Here is a 19,930-nt window from a genome sequence, read left to right on the forward strand (position 1 = left end):
ATCTTATAGGTGAGATAGATGAGGGATAAACATAAGGGATGATGGTAGGACACGACACCTTCAGCCATTGATCTGCAAAAAGGATGGAGAAACTTAAAAAAAAAGTCTCAGGTTTGGTAAACCGGAGGAAACTCTTACATCTATCCAACATTTTCACCACTCGACCTGTTCTACTCCTGTGCTCTGTGTGGTGCTGTGCGTTACTTTAAAAAAAAATCAACTTTCGTGTAGATGTGCCTTTCGCCCTCCCCTCGTCTCTGCTCTGCTCGCATCAGACTCTGCGCAATGCAATACGTGACTGCGTTTCTGATACTGTATTCAGAACCCGTGTCTGCTCAATGCGAGATGCATTAAATAGGAGAGAGAAAGAGATGCAAGCTCCGTGACACCGGTGCAATGCAGGTAAGTCCATGCACCCTTCCCACAAAAATAATGCATAAAATCACTTTCACTTCCCTGCGGTGCTGCCCTCCACCCCCCCCCCCCCCGCGCCACGCTTGACGTGCCAGTTAATACAACGGGAAATAATTGTAATGACTAATTAAGCTAATTGCAGCTTTTTGCAAAATCCCTTTCCGAGGGAATTCTAAGTAAGTTTTGCTTGAATTCGATTCGAAAATGACATGCACTCAAATTGGTCTGAATATTTAGATTTCAGGTCCAGAAATGCAAGGCTGTGTGTTGTGTCTGTGCATTTGTTTGCATCAGGTTTGTCACCGGCTAAAAAAAAGCTCCATCGCTGAAGAATTAACCAGTCGAAACAAAATATTTAAAATGTATTGATAAGACGTCTGAAATATTGATGTAGGTTTCACTATCGTTTGTTGCAATTTGCAGACCCGCCGCAATTAGCGGAAGCTGCGGAGTTGTAATTCACTGATGGACATCACACAGTGCAATATAGAAAATGCATTTTAATTGCATATTGTTGATGGTTCATTTTTTACACATTGCCTGTTAGAACTGTGAGGTCAGCTTTGTTTAGCAGACTTAACACTGTTCCTGCAGTTAAATTAACATGTTGGTAAAAGGACGACTAATACAATGAATGGAGTTTTATTCAAATGCATGCCATCTTACTCCTCCTATCTATTCAAAAGCTTTCAGTTTTTAATTTTTTTGTGCAGTTAAGAGAAATGCCATTACTGAATATATGCGAGACGTGACGTATTTACTATAGACAGGAGCTACTGAGCTTGCGTACAGCTTGCAATGTTCTCTGGGTGTTGTAGTCCCCTGGGCTCTGGCCCAAGCTTCATGCTGATCCACGGTTTGGAGAGACGAATTCCAACAAAATGTTTGTGAACGTTTTCATTATGTTACACATTAATGTTCCAATTATGTTGCTTAATGATATTTCTGTTATGTGTCCGTAAACAAATAAAACAATCTTGCATTTTTATATAGCACCTTTCAGAATCTTAGGATGTCCCAAAGCACTTTATAGATTTTATAGAGTTACTTTTGAAGTTCGTGACTGTTATAATACAGAAAATGCAGCAGCCAATTTGGGCACAGCAGGTCCCACAAACAGCAAAGTGATATTGACCAGATGATCGGTTTTAGCGATGTTGGTTGAGGGGTAAACAATGACCATGACACAGGGGATAGTTCCTCAGCTCTTCTGATGCGGTTTCTGACACTAATCCTAATTTGCTGATGTTTCATAGGCAAATGTGGCACCCAATTAGTATGCAGGAAGGTCCCACAAACAGAAAAGGAACGGATGACCAAATGCTCAAGTTTTTTGATGGTGTCAGGTGTGGGATAAATATTGGCCAGAAGAATTCCCTGTCATGGGACCTTTTGCTTCCACCTGAGGGTAGACAGGGACCTTGGTTTAATGTCTAATTTGAAAGGCAGCACCAGTGACAGTTTAGCAATCCTTCAGTACTGTATTGAAATGTCAGCCTGGTTAATAAGCTCAAAATCTCTGGAACGGGACTATAAATGCACAACTTTTGATTTAGAGGGTATCAACTGCATCATAGCTCACACAGTAAAATGGTGACGTACAAGTTGAAGAAATTCACTCACTATAGTTAGTGTTATACTGTGGAAAGCTATGTGGTGAAGGATAGTACTGCAACCTATCTTTATTCAGTATTATATTTATTTACAGAGTGAAAGATTACTAGCATGCAACTCCTAACTCAATTACACCACAGTTTCAAAAAGTGTCCCTTTTTTGTGCTCAAGTGGAACCCCAATTAATGCCACCTGCATACAATTAAACACAATCAATATCCAGTTAACAATTAGATCACACTTTGAGCATTATTTCATACAGTATAACTATGAACACACTTCAAAAGCACATAATTGTCCATAACCTCTCTGGGATGTCCTGAGGTTGTAAAAGGAGATATATAAATACAAATCTGTCTATGTCCATTTCTGGTCACTGAGACACGGGAGAGATGTTGAAGCCTGGACGGGGTGCGTTGAAAAGCCAAAGGACTGTTATAAAGGACTGAATTATGCTGAAAAACTGAGCTGCAATACAAAATATTAAATAATATTGAAAAGGCAAATCTAAAGCACTACTTCAAATCAAACCATGACAATGAGGAAAGAGTCCCATTATCAAACTAGTGAAGGTAATTTAAAGCTAATGTCCTTATGGTATTGTTTGAAGAAGAGCGGGATAGTTTTCCCCGTGTCTCAGTCAATGTTTGTCTCTGAACTAACAGAGAAAAACAGATTATTTATATAATTATCACACATCTGCTTGTGCTATATAAATGCAAGTTGCTAGAGTATTTACGAACATATGAATTAGGAGCAGGAGTAGGCCACTCAGCCTCTCGAACCTGCTGTGCCATTCAATAAGATCTGATCTGATCTGATTGTAACCTCAACTCCACACCCCTGCCTACCCCCAATAACCTTTCATCCCCTTGTTTATTAAGAATCTATCTAGTTCTGCCTTAAAAATATTCAAAGACTCTGCTTCCACCGCTGTTTGAGGAACAGAGTTCCAAAGTCTACGGCCCTCTGAGAGAAAAAAATTCTCCTTAACTCTGTCTTAAATGGCTGACCCTTATTTTGAAACAGTGACCCTGAGTTCTAGATTCTCCCACAAGAGGAAACATCCTTTCCATATCCACCCTGTCAAGACCCCTCAGAACCTTGTATGTTTCATGAAGTTGCCTTTTACTCTTCTGAACTCCAATAGGGACAAGCCTAACCTATCCAACCTTTCTTCATAAGACAACCCTCCCATTCCAGGTACTAGTTCAGTAAACCTTCTTTGAACTGCTTCCTATGCTTTTATATCCTTCCTTAAACAAGGAGACACAGTACTCCAGATGTGGCTTTAGCAATGCCCTGTATAACTTATGCATTATGAGTCAAATGCCTATTGCATTGCCCATGGTCAGTTCACAAAAATAAGGGGTTGTACATATAAGCTGGTAATGAGCTGTGAGAAAGGCTTCAGAAATTCCAACAGAGCCACCTAGTTCCTAAAGGGAGTCACTGCCCTTGACATCACTGCCCTTTGACCAAGTATGGCATCAAGTGGCTCTAGACAAATGAGTCAGTGGAAATCAGGGGGAAACCCCTCTGCTGGTTGAAGTCATAACTAGCACAAAGGAAGATGGTTGTGGTTATTGGAGGTCAATCATCTCAGTTTCAGGACATCAATGGAGGAGTTCTTCAGGGTAGTATTCTTGGCCCAGCCATCGTCAGCTGCTTCCTCAATTACCTTCTTCCCATTATAAGTCAGAAGTGGGGATGTTCATTGATGGTTGCACAATGTTCAGCACCATTCGCGACTCCACAGATACTAAAGTAGTCCACATCCAAATGCCTCAAGACCTGGACAACATCCAGGCTTGAGCTGACAAGTGGCAAGTAACGTTTGCGCCACACAAGTGCCAGGCAATGACCATCTCCAACAAGAGAGAATCTAAGCATCGCCCCTCGATATTCAACGGCATTACCATAACTGAATCCCCCAGTGGCAACATCCTGGGGGTTACCATTGACCAGAAACTGAACTGGACTAGCCAAATAAATACTGTGGCTACAAGAGCAGGTCAGAGGCTAGGAATCCTGTGGCGAGTAACTCACCTACTGAACCCCCAAAGCCTGTCCACCATCTACAGGGCACATGTCAGGAATGTGATGGAATACTCTCCACTTGCCTGGCTGAGTGCAGCTTCAACAATACTCATGAAGCTTGACACCATCCAGGGCAAAGCACCCTGCTTGATTAGCACCCAACCCACAAACATTCACTCCCTCCACCACTGATGCACAGTGGCAGCAGTGTACACCATCTACAAGATACACTACAGGAATTCACAAAGGCTCCTTAGGCAGCACCTCCAAACCCACAACTACTACCATCTGGAAGGACAAGGGCAGCAGATACACCACCACCTGCAAGCTTCCCTCTCAGCCACACACCATCCTGACTTGGAAATATAATATGGTTCCTTCACTGTTGCTGGGTCAAAATCCTGGAACTCCCTTCCTAACAGCAGTGGGTGTACACATGGACTGCAACAGTTCAAGGAGGCAGCTCGCCACCACCTTAAGGGCAATTAAGGATGGGCAATAAATGCTGGCCTAGCCAACGATGTCCGCATCCCATGAACGGAAAAAAACAAACTACGTTGTGACATTTGAGATGGCAAAATTGAATGAGAAACATGGACATAGTAATTTACAATAGAAAGAATAAACTTTTCATTTACATAGTGTGTTTCATGGCTACAGGGCATCCCACAGATAATAAAGAACTTATTTTTGTTGTATGGCCGCCTTTACAATGTAGGGAAATAGAATACCCAAATTGCACACAGCAAGATCGCACAAATAACAGTATGGTAAATTACTGACTGACTTGTTTTTTTTCAATCATGTTGGTTAAAGAATTAATTTGGCCCAGACAATTGGAAATCTTGACATTAAATCATAACCAAGAATTACGACAATGGGAACTAAGGCTTCTAGAGAACAAATGCCTATAATAATATGCAGATATGTAAATTGACTATTGGAAAATGCACCAAATTAGATGTCAAAAGATAAAAAATAAACTTGGAGAGCATACCCCTGAGTCTACCCAGAAATTAGCTTTTATATTGCAATACAGTTTACCCACTTCAAAAATTGTCACAAGAGTACTGCCACGGTGCTGGGTCATTGAACTTTGGTAGAACCTGTGCTGCCATTCTCTACTGCCAATTGTGCACTTTACTTAGTGCCTACAGCTTTGCTTGGTAGTCTACTGTTGATTGGCAGTTTGCCAGTTGGGTGAAGTCCAAGGGTCATTTTTGCTCAGATTGGCATTCTAAGCTGAGACTATGGAAGTGTCATGCCAATAAATTACTGGCAGTAGGCATAGATTTTTCTCAAGCTGGAAAAGAGTGGGAAAAGCTGTGTCTTACTGTTTTGGTGCATCAGTATGCACTGCTTTCAGGGTTCTTGGTGATTTAAGTTCCCAGACTTGGTGGGACTGATGTGGAGGTGGTGAAAGAAAGTTGGAAGGAAGTACAACTAAAAGCAGCTTTTTTGGTGTTAAACTTTGGATTGGGATAGATACAATTCTGAGGGAGCGGTGCCTGCCTATGATAAGACATGAGGCGGGAGAAAGTGGGAAGGAAAGGAATCTTAACATCGAACAACGAGAAAGCAAAATCCAACACTGAGAGGATTAACAAAGCATGCTTCTTTCAATGTTTAATTAGTTTGCTGTCAAATCTGTGGAAAATCAAGTGCAAACCCGCTTGCCACTTAACTTAGATATAATTACTGTAACTTAGTAAATATTAGCTCAAAGGATATTTTGCTTAACCCTGGACTGTCAAGATGTTTGTGTAAAAAAATAAATAAATAATTTTGCTGAGACATTTGTAGACATGCATTAAATCTAAGAATGAAAACATGGAGACATTTGACAGTAATAATGCCCCAACTGCCAGTTTTGCACTTCAGGTAACCCAGCAATACCCATCGCAAAGAGTTTATTCTGTGTAAGAGCTTGTCCGTTCATCTCCCCATGACTGCTGCCACTGAAATTGCACGGACCTCATTGAAACAGTCCTACCTGTAATCCTCGTCTATGCTGTTACACCTTCCCTCACCTCCTGCCTCCACACCACTCCCTCTACACATTGGACTCTCACTAGGACCTTCAAAGGGTATCTATCTTCAGTCATCTGTGCACATGCCCTAATTACCAAATTCTTCTCACCTCCACCCCTCCCCATCTTACTACATGCAGGTCACTTCTCTTGACTTAAAAATTGGTCATCTGATAACCACCATCTTGCAGGCACTGTGGAGTCCAAAGTCACCTACCCCCTGCTTCTGTTCTTTTCATCGAAAACACTGAGAAACCAATTAAGATCGAATCTGTCAGGGAAGGTATACGGGAGAAAAATAGGAGCTGTACAGAAAACAGAAAATTTCCATGCAATGGCAAAAATGCTGAAAGGAAAGAGGTGTAAAGAACAATAGACAGGAACAAATTAAAGAATTAAATAAAGAATTAGATGAAAAGAATGTAAGGGGGAAGGCACCTTTCATATTTGGCAATAATCGTTTCAATAACTCTTGAACTATTGTTGGGCTCAGATTGTTGGTCACGTCAGAGGTTAAGTGAAGAGCTGGCCTAGTTGCAGAGAGAAATCATTCGAAAATAAAAAGAGAAACTTGGGACATGTGTGAAGTTGTGATTGGAGGACTTGTGAAGGAAGCCAGAGTTGATGGAAAAAAACTGGCTTCACAATGGACTGAAGAAGGTGTTTACAGTTTGGAAACTGGCAGTCATAGAATCTTACCACCTAGCAGGAGACTATTCGGCCCATCGTACCTGCGCTGATGCTTTGAAAGAGCTATCCAGTTAGTGCCACTCTCTTGCTCTTTCCCCGTAGCCCTGATAAGTTCAGGTATTTATCCAGGTCCCTTTTGAAAGTTGCAATTGAGTCTGCTTCCACTACCTTTCAGGCAGTGTATTCCAGGATATAACAACTCACTGTGTTTAAAAAAACATCCTCAGCTCTCCTTTATTTCTTTTGGCGATTTCTTTAAAATAATAGTGATAGCGCCTATTCCACAAATGACAGAACTTGATCTGCTAACTTATTTTTTATAGAGATGATAGAAAGCCATTGATAGGTTATACTGAAAATAATTAATAATCCCCCAGAAAATTTTGAATTTTGACACTTTAGCTGGTATATAACAAGAGCCAGTGTAGGTGACCATGATTCTTCTTTTTATTTATTCATTTCTGGGATGTAGGTGTTGCTGGCAAGACCAGCATTTATTGCCTGTCCCTAATTGCCCTTGAGAAGGTGGTGCTGAGCTGCCTCCTTGAACCACTGCAGTCTCTGTGGTGCAGGTACACCCACAGTGCTGTTAGGGAGGGAGTTCTAGGATTTTGACCCAGCGACAGTGAAAGAACAGCGATATATTTCCAAGTCAGGATGGTATGTGGCTTGGAGGAGAACTTCCAGACATCCAGGTGGTGGTGTTCCCATGTATCTGCTGGCTTTGTTGTTCCACATGGTAGCGGTTGTGGGTTTGGAATGTGCTGCCTAAGGAGCCTTGGTAAATTTCTGCAATGCATCTTGTAGATGGTACACACTGCTGCCACTGTTCATCGGTGGTGGAGGGAGTGAATGTTTGTGGATGGGTGCCAATCAAGCATGCAGCTTTGTCCTGGATAATGTCAAGCTTCTTGATTGTTTTTGGAGCTGCACTCATCAGGCAACTGGAGAGTATTCCTGACTTGTGCCTTGTAGATGGTGGACAGGCTTTGGGGAATCAAGAAGTGAGATACTCACCCCAGGATTCCTCGCCTCTGACCTGCTCTTGTGCCATAGTATTTATATGGCTAGTCCAGTTCAGTTTCTGGTCAATGCTAACCGCCAGGATGTTGATAGTAGGGGATTCAGTGATGGTAATGTCATTTATTGTCAAGGGACAATGGTTATATTCTCTCTTGTCATGCCCGGCACTTGTGTAGCGTGAATGTTACTTGCTACTTGTCAGCCCTAGCCTGGATATTGTCCAGGTCTTGCTGCATTTGGACATGGACTGCTTCAGTATCTGAGCAGTTGCAAATGATGCTGAACATTGTGCAATCATCAGCGAACGTTCCCACTTCTGACCTTATGATGGAAGGAAGGTCATTGATGAAGCAACTGAAGAGGTTGGGCTTAGGACACTACCCTGAGGAACTCCTGCAGTGATGTCTTGGAACTGAGATAATTGTCCTCCACCAACCACAACCATCTTCCTTTGTGCTAGGTATGACTCCAACCAGTGGAGAGTTTTCCCATTGCCTCCAGTTTTGCTAGTGCTCCTTGCTGCCACACTTGGTCAAATGTGGGCAGTCACTCTCACCTCACCTCTGGAGTTCAGCTCTTTTGCCCATGTTTGAACCAAGACTGTAATGAGTTCAGAAGCTGAATGACCCTGTTGCAAGTGAGCAGGTTATTGCTAAGCAAGTGCCGTTTGATAGCACTGTTGATAATCCCTTCTATCACTCTACTGATGATCGAGAGTAGACTGATGGGGTAGTAATTGGCCAGGTTGGATTTGTCCTGCTTTTTGTGTACAGGACATAGCTGGGCAATTTTCCACATAGCCGGGTAGATGCTAGCATTGTAGCTGTACTGGAACAGCTTGGCTAGTGGCGCGGCATGTTCTGGAGCAGAAGTCTGCAGTACTATTGCTGGAATATTGTCAGGACCCATAGCCTTTGCAATATCCAATGCCTTCAGCCGTTTCTTGATATCACATAGAGTGAATTGAATTGGCTGAAGATGGCACCTGTGATGGTGGGGATCTCTGGAGGAGGCCAAGATGGATCATCCACTTGGTACTTCTGGCTGTAGATTGTTGCGAAAGCTTCATCCTCCCTGAGGAAAAGAAGAAAGAAAAATTTGCTTTTCTTAGTGTCTTTCATAATGTCTGGACATCCCAAAGCACTTTACAGCCAATGAAATACTTTTGAAGTGCAGTCACTGTTGTAATTAGGAAACGCAGCAGCCAGTTTGTGCAGACCAAGGTCCCAAAGTGACCAGAAAATCTGTTTCATTGGTGTTGGTTAAGTATATATTGGCTTGAACAACTGGGAAGAACTCTCCTGCTGCTTTTCAAAGTAGTGCAGTTGGAGCTGTTACGTTCACCTGAGATGTCAGATGTCTGATCAAAAAGACAGCGCCGACAGAACAGCACTCGTTCAGCACTGGAGTACGAGCTTAGATTTTGTGCTCAAGCCTCTAGGGTGGGTTTCATACCCGCAGCGTTCAGATTCCGAGGTGAGAGTGCTGCCAGCTGAACCATGGCTGACAGTTTTCTAATGTGGGAATAGAAATGACAAGGTGGCACCCTGGCTGAATCATTTCTTCCTTCTTGACCCAAAAACGCTAATGTCACCAAAACTGTCATTCCAACTCTACTGAGATTGTTCAACGCTTCTGAAAGTGCCTAAACATGGTGGTTTTCAAGTTAAAGCTGTTATGACATCTGAAGATCACAGTGATGCGCTTGTTTCACTGCTGTATTTAATTGTATGGAGAAAAAGTGCTGACAGTTGTCCCTTAAATTTTATATTATCACTCTGTTTCTTAACAGATAGAAACCAGCCCCTGTATAGAGTTTACCAGAGGTTTAGGCACAAGAATCATTTAGATGTGACATGGCTGCATTGATATTTTTAGGGACAGGAGCAGGCCATTCAGCCCCTCGAGTCTGCTCTGCCATTCAGTTAGATCATTGCTGATTTGTACATCAAATCCATAACCCTGCCTTTGATCCATATTCTTGATACCCGTATCCAATAAAAATCAGTTCATCTCAGTCTTAATATTTTCAATTGACACAGCATCCATTGGGGTGAGAGTTTCAAACCTCCATTATCTTTTCTGTTAAAAAGTGCATCCTGCCCTCACTGTAATCTTAAGATTGTTCCCCCTTGTTGTGGATTCTCCCAGCAGAGGAAATAGGGTCAAGCTGTTGTATCCATTCATAATTTTGATCTCCCTTCAATTTTGTAAATTGTAGGTAATGGAAACTATGGCCAGAATTTTGCAGCTCCGTGATGGGGGGACCCGCCGCTGGAAATTCGGTGGTCCAACCAAAAGTCCATTGACTTCCAGCGGGACTGGATGATCCCGGCAGCAGGCAGGGCCGGAAATTCCTGCCCTATGTTTATGCATCCTGCATTTAACTCGGTACAGACTGGAAATCCAACAAAGGACTTGACTAGACTGTATTTCTCCATTCCGCAATAGGTAGTGCGTTCATCAACTCGGCTAGAATGAAAATTAGTAAAGAGCAACCTAAAGAGAAGGCTTTGGGTCCATATGACACAGTTATAGTCAATCATTGCCTGGCCCAGTTTGGACAGTGGACCCAGCGTCCAGAATTGCCTCATCATTCTGTGAATGCCAGAAAATGAGCCTGGGAACTGGTGTGGCCAATGGCCAGAATAGTCTCAATGCACAGGATAGTTTGTGAACTGAAAAGTAAAATAAAACCAGAAGATAGATTTCACATTTGTTTTTTAAGCAGACACTTTATTTTTTGTAGCCTTGTTTAGAATGCCGCTGTGAAGCTCCAAGACATCGTTCGACCATCTGATTTTGAATGATTGGGAAACAGGCAAAATGGTGAAGGGCTGATCCTTTTAGAACAGCGGTCCAACCCCCACCCTCTTCCCCTTCCTCCAAAATTGTATTGAAAAGAAGCAGAATCTCCAGACAAAGAAAGCTGTTTGGGTAATTTGATTCATCATTCCAGAATACCAACACCCCTATTTTCCATGGTAGCACCAAGCTGTTTCTTAAGCGAGTCTCGTCTCCTGGCCTCAGCCACCCTTTCTGGCAAAGCCTTTCCAGCTGCTCTTCATCCTCTGTGGAGAGAAATACTTTGTGGCATTTGTCTCAAACTTGCCCTTCACAATTCCGAACTTGTGTGCTCCTGCCTGACTGCATTGAAGTCTGCCAAATTATGTGGCAGACATTATTAACAATAGTTCTATTACGAATGAGTTCAGAGTGAAGTAGCACATCTGCCAGTTTAATGAGGGATGAATGCTATTTTCAATGCAGACATTTCTTGAGGAAATTGTAGCTGTATGTTTCTGCTCACCTGCCATCTGATGGTATTTGCTAGAGGTGCCAGTGCCATAACAACAGGTATGATATCCTTATTGTTTTTGCCATCAGCCTTCCTGGCTAGGTTGAAAGAGGAAGAGTTATGGAATAACAGCGTAATTCAGAAGGGTAGCTTAATCAGAGGCAAAATTTAGCATAGCTTGACAAGCTTATTCCTGGTCGGAAATGTAGTTATTCATTTCTGGCTGGCAAATAAACAAATTTAAGGGATACTGTTGCATGAAATCTGAGCTGCTGCTTGTGTACAGGATACAGCAGGAACCAGGCGAGCAGCAAAGCCCTGGCTAGCTTTAGAAAAGGATTAACGAAACACACAAATATGGTGCTTTCACATGCCTGGAATCCCACTTGCAGAGGCCAGCTGTGTCCAGAGCAAATTCAAAACAGATTCTGAAATGTAGTTTAACGTCCAGTGCACTCATTTGGGTGGTTTGCTTTGCTATTATTGTTGCAACCCTCTGAGATCTCTGAATGCCGCCAGTCCTGGCCACTTGCACACTCCCAATTTCCATCACTCCATCATTGATGGCTGTGTCTTCAGCTACCCGGGCCCTGAAGTTTGAAATTCCCTCCCTCAACTTTTCCATCCCTCTGTCTGCTCCTTAAAACCTAACTCTTTGACCGAGCTTTTGGTCACCCATCCTATTGATGATGGTGGCATAGTGGTAACATAACTGGACTAGCAATCCAGAGGTCCAGGCTAATGCTTCTTGGGACATGGGTTCAAAACTCATCATGGTAGCTGGTAGAATTTAAATTCAGTTAATGAAAAACAAGCCTGGAATTGAAAGCTAGCCATTATGGAACTATCATTGTTGTAAAAACTCATTTGATTTAAGGGAAGGAAATCTGTTATCCTTCTGAAGAGTCATATGGACTTGAAACAGTAACTGTTTCTCTCTCCACACATGCTACCTGCCAGACCTGTTGAGTTTTTCCAGCATTTTTTTTTTGTTTTCAAATCTGTCCTCCTTACCTGGTCTGGCCTACATGTGACTCTCAACCCATAGTAATATGGTTGACTCTTAATTTCCCTCTGAAATGGCCTAGCAAGCCACTCAGTTCAAGGGCCGTTAGGTGTGGCAACAAATGCTGGCTTTGCGAGTGACACTCACATCCCATGAAAGAATAAATTTTTTTTTTAAATCACCTTATGTGACTGTCAAATTTTGTTTGATAATGCTCCTATGAAGTGCCTTTTGATAGTTTTGCTACATTAAAGATGCCTTATAAATGCCAGTTGTTGAATTGAAAGCAATCTAGAATTTGTCACCACTTGCACTCAAACCCACTCCCCCGCCCCACCATTAAAATAATCTAGGCCAACCATGGGTGAGAGTTGATTGTACAGCCTATAAAAACTCCAACTCATCCAGAACTCTTCAACCAACCCCCCAGCATAAGACCCAAGGGATGAAAGACATCAGTTATATGGGGAGACTGGAGAAGCTGAGCTTGTTCTCCTTAGAACGGAGAAGATTCAAGGCAGATTATATAGAGGTGTTCAAAATCATGGCAGGTTTTGCTAGAGTAAACATAGGAAAACTGTTCTCAGTGACAGAAGGGTTGTTAACCAGAAGTTACAGATTTAAGTAATTGGTAAAACGACCGGGGGCGAAATGAGGAAAAAATAATATGCTGTGATTTGTTGTTGTGATATAGAATAATTGGTGGCAGGAGTTTAATAATAATTTTCAAAGGGGAATTGGATAAATACTTGAAGGGGAAAGAACAGGGAAATTGCAATGAGTCAAACTTAGATGACAAAAAATTGCAGTTATGTCGAAATCGTTTACCAATCCCACCAGCAGAATAGCAAAGCCCTTAGAACAATGCCCATGATAAACTGAAATTTGCACTGGTAACTCTAGATTAGCCGAATTTGTCTAAGCTTGTTATTTGACCGTACCGATCAATAAAAGCAGAGTTAAACCACAGAAGGACACAAAATCATGGAATCATGGAGCGCTGGGCAAGCCATCATTTGACATTGAGATCTCCCTGTGAAAGGACATGCAAAGCCTGTGAGTTTGGCTAAACCTGTGAGAAAGTTAAAAGTATTGTCAATTGGAGAGAAGGTGAAGTTGATACAGCAAGCAGAAATCTGTGCAAAGCAGAAAGCGGACATCGTGAAGGAGTGGGAGATTCCATCATCAAGTTTGTCCATATTATGAAACACAAGGTGCACATCTTGGAACAGTATGCACCACGAGATATTTTTAATGCAGATGAAACTGGACTGTTTTACTGTCTTTTGCCAGACTGTTCTTTGATATTTAAAGATGTAACCCGTAATGGTGGAAAGCGGAGCAAGAAACATGTTACTGCTATGGTCTGTGTCAACATGAATGACAGCGTAAAGCTGCTGCTTCTTGTTATAGTAAAGTCCAAAAAACCATGTTGCTTCGTGAATGTCAAGACACTATCCACACAGTATGATGCTAACAAAACTGCCTGGTGACCTTCAGTGCGTTTGAAGCGTGGATCAGGAAATTGAACAAAACGTATCAGCAAAGGAAAAGGAAGATTGTCATCATTACAGACAACTGCCCCATGCACCCCGACATCACTGGTCTCATAAGTTTCAAGCTGATGTTCTTACCTACCAACATCATGGCCAAGCTCCAGCCAACGGATCTGGTGGGGGTGAAAACCCACTACTGACGGCAGCTGAGCTCCCAGGTTATTGAAGCCATCGATAAGAAGCAGGAGTACAGTCCAACTGTTCTAGAGGCGATGTTCATGAAGAAGAAGGTGTGGAGGATGATGAAGGAAGCCACAATTGCCAACTGCTTCCATCACGCGGGGTACAAACAGGTTACAAATGCACATGACATAATTTAATTCAATGGTGGAACAGGTTCAAGTGGCTGAGTGGCCTCCTCCTGTTCCTAATGTTCTCTTTTAACCCTTAAAGGACTGAACTGCCCTTACTTTTTTTTCTAATGGAAGAATGTAGGTGGAGGGCCAAGGTTGATAGATGGGACAAGTCATTTGATAATGAGGAAGAGCAGGGTGAGGCCAACCAACCCGATGATGAGGCATTTTTTGCTTGCCTGCGGCTGGCATGGAGCTTCCAACAGAGACAACCATGGAGGTAGATGATGCCGTATGCTGCACCACGGAACTGAGAGATGATGCAATTGTAGTGCGGTATGTTCGTCAACTGCCTGTTTTGCTAGCCGATGCCAGAGAGGCTGGAGAGCTGCTCCGGGATTTCGCACTGCAGCATGAAAATACATGTGACTGCATTGATGACATTGTATCAGGCCCATCCAAAGACAGCATGCTAAGCAGAAAAATATTATGGAGTTTTTCCGGAGCTAACTCCCAACATTTTTCAATGCAAAGCTCCTGCCTTTTTCAAGATCAGGCCATTTTTTTTTATTCATTCACGGGATGTGGGCTTCGCTGGCTGGGCCAGCATTTATTGCCCATCCCTAATTGCCCTTGAGAAGGTGGTGGTGAGCTGCCTTCTTGAACCGCTGCAGTCCATGTGGTGTAGGGACACCCACAGTGCTGTTAGGAAGGGAGTCCCAGGATTTTGACCCAGCGACATAAGGTGTGAAAAAATTGATTAAAGGCTTTTTCACATATTTGCTACTTCACTGTGCTTTCATTTGGCATTTGAATCTCTTGGTTTTGACATAGACCACATCTGTAGACATATTGGGTTACATAGACATGAATTCATGTGGGAATGGGGCCTCCTCAGCTATCATAAAGCTGTGCTTATCGTGGATTTGACTCATTATGATTTCACTGTAATTGGACAGCGCTCCAAAAGAACTGGCGCAAGCATGGTGGGCTGAATGGCCTCCTTTCGTGCTGTATCATTCTGTGATTCCACATATCCTGCCTCTCCCTCAGTGGGTAAATTCTTGACCTTTTACTTGCTCACTCAGATCAGTAACTCATCCTCTCGAGGATGGTAGCTGCATATTGTTCTAAAGTGTTACTTCCCAGGTAATTATTTTAGCATTTATTTGGAGTGTAATGCACAAGTTATCGATGGAGCTGTATTAAGCCTCCTTCCCAAGTCTACAAATCAGGTAATCCCTAAACACCTCAGCTATTCCTTCATACAAATGAAGTGACTCCAGAAACACATTGGCAATGGTAAAGTAGTATTGTGTGTCAGCTTGTAAATATGTTCTGGCACACAACTTTTCACAGTGTGATTATGAACTGCAGTAAGTCATCACTATTATTCTCACTGCACTTAATTATCACTGCCTGGTCTCCTTCCAACACCTAGGGAATAGTTCCAAGTCCTAAGCTGTTCCTGACTTTGGCCCAAACTAGCAATAGTTTTGCTGGTCTGCTGAAATACATTGGGTTGACAGAACATTAGGAATAGGAATAGGCCATATGACTGCTCGAACCTGCTCTGTCATTGAATAGGATCGTGGCTGATCTTTGACCTCAACTTTATTTTCCTGTCCGACCTCCTATTCCCTTGATTCTTTTAGAATCCAAAAATCTATTATTCTGAGCCCTGAATACACTGAATGGCTGAGTATCCACAGCCCTCTGAGAGGGAATTCTAAAGTCCCACAACTCCTGAGTGAAGAAATTTCTCCTCGTCTCAACCCTAAACGGCTGACCCCCTATCCTGGGTCTTTGTGCCCTAGTTCTAGACTCTGCAGCTGGGGACAAACAGCCTCGCAGCATCTACCCTGTCAAACCCTCTCAAAATATTATGTTTCAATGAGATCAACCCTCATCCTTCTAAACTTTCCAGAAATAAGGCCCCTTCTACTCTTTTTTTTCTGCTGGTTCAGTACGTGGAGAACCATGAAGGGTTGTTGATATGGATGAGGAACACCTTGCCATAAGATCATCATCGTGCTGGTCTGATGAACAGCCAAGCTGAATTTCTTATGATGTGTGGAAAAACATTGGGATAGACATAGACATTATAGAATAGTGTTAAAGGCACGATAATAAATCAGAAGCCCATTCTGCATTTCTCTCTTGATTTCTATTTCCACAACCAATGCAGTGACCCTGCTGAATTGTCCAAAATAGCGCACTTGATTTGGTAATGTCTTTGTGAGTGACTTCAGTGTAAATGGCAGTCAGTTATCCCCCATTTAGATAAAGGAGGTTTATCTTGATATCTCTTGATGGTGTAGGTGGTGAGGAATGTACGTAACTTCTCCCCATTTTGCTATTTTTCAGCTTTGAAGCTTCGTGCCCTGATCTTTGTAACTGATGTGTTGAGCGCCTGAAGCCGTGCAGTAATCAGCCATGGAAAATGACCAAAGTACAACGACATCAACCACAACGACAACAATCAGCACGTCGCCCAGAACACAGGCACCACAAATCTCAGTCTACAGCAGTTCTGACAGACAAGCTGTTCAAGTATGTAGCTGTGATACTGTTTGGCCTGTATAGTTCTATTACAAAGGTCCTGAATTGCACATGGTGGGATTACATCTGAGGTGGAAGTCAGGGCAGAGAACCAAGATTTATATAGAATTTGTATCACATATGTGGACTAAATATATGCCACATAGATTATATCCTTCTGATTGTTGAGATGATTAGAAGCATTTCCACATGATGATAGCGCTCAGCTTCCTTCCCCCCCCCCCCCACCCCATTTCTGCTATGCAATGAACTAGAAACATCTGTTTTCAACTCTGTTAGGTTCTTCTGGTCACATCTGTCCAAGTTTAACTGGCTGCATAAACACGGATGAAGAAGAAAAGAACTTGCATTTCTATGGCGCATTTCATGATATCAGAATGTCCCAAAGTGCTTTAAAGCCCTGAAGTCCCTTTTGAAGTATGGTCACTGTCATAATGGAAGAAACACAGCAAGATCCCACAAACAGCAATAAGTTAACTAGGCATATAACCTGCTTTAGTGATGTTGGTTGAAAGATAGATGTTGCCCAAAGCACTGGGAAGAATTCCTCTAGTTTTCCTTGAATTAGTGCCACCAGATCTTTTTACATTCACTTGAAGGGGCAAACAGGGTCTCGATTTTAACATCTCATCCAAAAGATGGCACCTGTGAGAGTGCAGCACAACCTCAGTACTGCACTGGGCATGGTAATCTGACTTTTGTGTTCTAATCTCTGGAGTGGGGCTTGAACTCTCAATCTTTGGGTCTAGAGGCTTATGTGCTGCCAACTTAGCCACAATTGACAACTAGATAGTTGGATGCAGTTAGAAATAACCATAACCAGGACAGATATCTCATGTGTTTAATGCTAGTAGTTTCTGAGAGTGGTGTGATGGTGAAATAAGCTCCCTTGGTATCAGTTGCTTTCTAAACATTTTTAGTTACTAGATTCTAGCTTTCCCTGGGGCTTGATATTTGAGACCAAACTTTGAATAAGTTAATTTATTTCCACGTCCACTAAATGTTATTATAAACCGATCTATACCAGTGGGAATGTCAGTGCAGGTTTGATCTTTCTTTTTGATATTTACATTTGTTCCAGGACTAGAGAGCAAGATTCAGGTCCAGAAATAACAAAGAGCCCAGTTTTTCCACATTCATCAACCCTTTTCAAATAGGGGGCAGGGAATACTTTGTTCGTAATATGATAAGCAATATTATGGTTTTAACAAGACATTACTTGGAGAGAGGGAAAATATATCTGCTCAAGGCCGTGTTTTGTTTATTCTCAGGCTGATCAGACTGGTTTTCAGTGCGAAGCCCGTGGACACAATTGTTTTTTCTTCATACGAAGGCCTACATTCAAATTCTTGATAAGTCAAAGTTTTCTTTTGCTCTAGTTTGAAGGAAACAAGTTTTTGAATTCAGTGGAGTGTTAAGTGATCTGTTTTATTCTCAGTGGATGGAGTTAGGATACATAATTTAATTCAATGGTGGAACAGGTTCAAGTGGCTGAGTGGTCTCCTCCTGTTCCTAGTGTTCTCTTTTAACCCTTAAAGGACTGAACTGCCCTTACTTTTTTTTCTAATGGAAGAATGTAGGTGGAGGGCCAAGGTTGATAGATGGGACAAGTCATTTGGGTCCAGGTCACTACACTTGCACAGTTTCCTAATATACCTGTAGGCTGTGCAAATTTCCTTTTCTGCAAGGATCAAAGTGATGATAAATCACTGGCTCAATCTATAATATGGAATAGCACCAAAGTTAAGAGTACAATGAGATAAATCATCATCGATCTTTGAAGGTGGCAGAACATATTGTGAGAGTGGTTAGCAAAGCATATGGAATCTTTTGTTTTCATAAATAGAGGCATTGGGTACAAAACAGGGACGTTATTGTTGAACTATATAAAGCTCTGGTTAAGCCCCAACTAGAGCATTTTGTCCCATTATGGTCACCACAGCTCAGGAAGGTCCTTAAGAGGGTGCAGAGGAGATTTGTCTGCGTGGTTCCAGGAATGGGGGTAGTGGTGGTGACGGGGAGGGTTAGCTATAAGGTTAAGTTGGAAAGGTTAGGATTGTTCTCCTTGGAGAAAAGGAGATTGAGGGGTGACTTGGACAGGCTTAGATAAAGTAGCAAGGAAAAACTCTTCCCATTATTTTTTTCATTCATTCTTGGGATGTGGACCTCGCTGGCTAGGCCAGCATTTATTGCCCATCCCTAATTGCCCTTGAGAAGTTGGTGTTGAGTTGCCTACTTGAACCGCTGCAGTCCATGTGGTGTAGGTACACCCACAGTGCTGTTAGAAAGGGAGTTCCAGGATTTTGACCCAGCAACAGTGAAAGAACTGCGATATATTTCCAAGTCAATATGGTGTGTGGATTTGAGGGGAACTTCCAGTTGGTGCTGTTCCCTTACGTCTGCTGCCTTTGCCCTTCTAGATGGTAGCGGTTGTGGGTTTGGAAGGTGCTATCTAAGGAGGCTTGTTGATTTCCTGTAGCACATCTTGTAGGTGGTACACACTGCTGCCACTGTTCGTCGGTAGTGGAGGAAGTGAATGTTTGTGGATGGAGTGCCAGTCAAGCAGGCTGCTTTGTCCTGGATGGTGTCAAGCTTCTTGAGTGTTGTTGAAGCTGCACTCATGCAGGCAAGTGGACAGTATTCTATCACACTGCTGACTTGTGCTTTGTAGATGGTGGACAATCTTTGGGGAGTCAAGAGGTGAGTGACTTGCCACAGGATTCCTAGCCTCTGACCTGCTCTTTTAGCCACAGTATTTATATGGCTAGTACAGTTCAGTTTCTGGTCAGTGGTAACCCCCAGGATTTTGATAGTGGGAATTGCTGCCTTGATGTCGAGGGCAGTCACTCTCAAGTCACTTTGTTAGTTGATGGCACAAGGACTAGGGGAGACAGATTTAAGATTTTGAGTAAGTGACGTAGGGGATATGTGAGGTAGAACTTTCTTACACAGTGAGTGGTAATGACCTGGAACTTGCTGCCCACGAGGCCGGTGAAGTGGAAACATTCAATGATTTCAAAAGGAAGTTGGATTGGCACGTGAAGGAAATAAACTCACAGGACTATGGGTACCAAGCAGGGGACTGACTGGATTGCTCCATAGGGAGCTGGCATAGTCTCAATGGGCCAAATGGCCTCTGCCTGTGCTGTAAATGTCTCTTTGTAGTGCTCAGGAAAGATCAAACTTGCAGAAGAAATAGTGGTGGGAGCAGATCATGCTGCCCGACGAGCCTGCTCCGTCATTCAATATGACCATGACTGATTTTAGGCTTCAACTCCACTTTCCCACCTGTTCCCCATAGCCTGGGAGACCAAAAATCTGTCTATACCAGCCTTATATGTATTCAATGGGGGAGCATCCAGACCCCTTTGGAGTAGAGAATCCCAAAGATTCACAACCCTTTG

General features: G+C 42.7%; 1 protein-coding gene across 4 annotated transcripts in view; it reads left to right on the forward strand.

Annotated features, from left to right (window-relative positions):
• The first annotated feature begins 235 nt into the window (after positions 1–235).
• Positions 236–19,930, forward strand: part of phc3a (polyhomeotic homolog 3a) — a 106,712-nt gene continuing 87,017 nt past the window's right edge. For all 4 annotated transcript variants that reach the window (XR_013579636.1, XM_078564344.1, XM_078564346.1 and 1 more), the window contains exons 1-2: positions 236–402; positions 16,332–16,517. Coding sequence is in view for 3 of the 4 variants with exons in the window: in XM_078564344.1 (XP_078420470.1) it covers positions 16,401–16,517 (117 nt within the window). In the remaining variant the exon portion in view is untranslated. The remainder of the gene's footprint in view (positions 403–16,331; positions 16,518–19,930) is intronic.

Source organism: Cetorhinus maximus, chromosome 19 (genome assembly GCF_964194155.1).
Source record: "Cetorhinus maximus chromosome 19, sCetMax3.hap1.1, whole genome shotgun sequence".
NCBI classification, from domain to species: domain Eukaryota; kingdom Metazoa; phylum Chordata; class Chondrichthyes; order Lamniformes; family Cetorhinidae; genus Cetorhinus; species Cetorhinus maximus.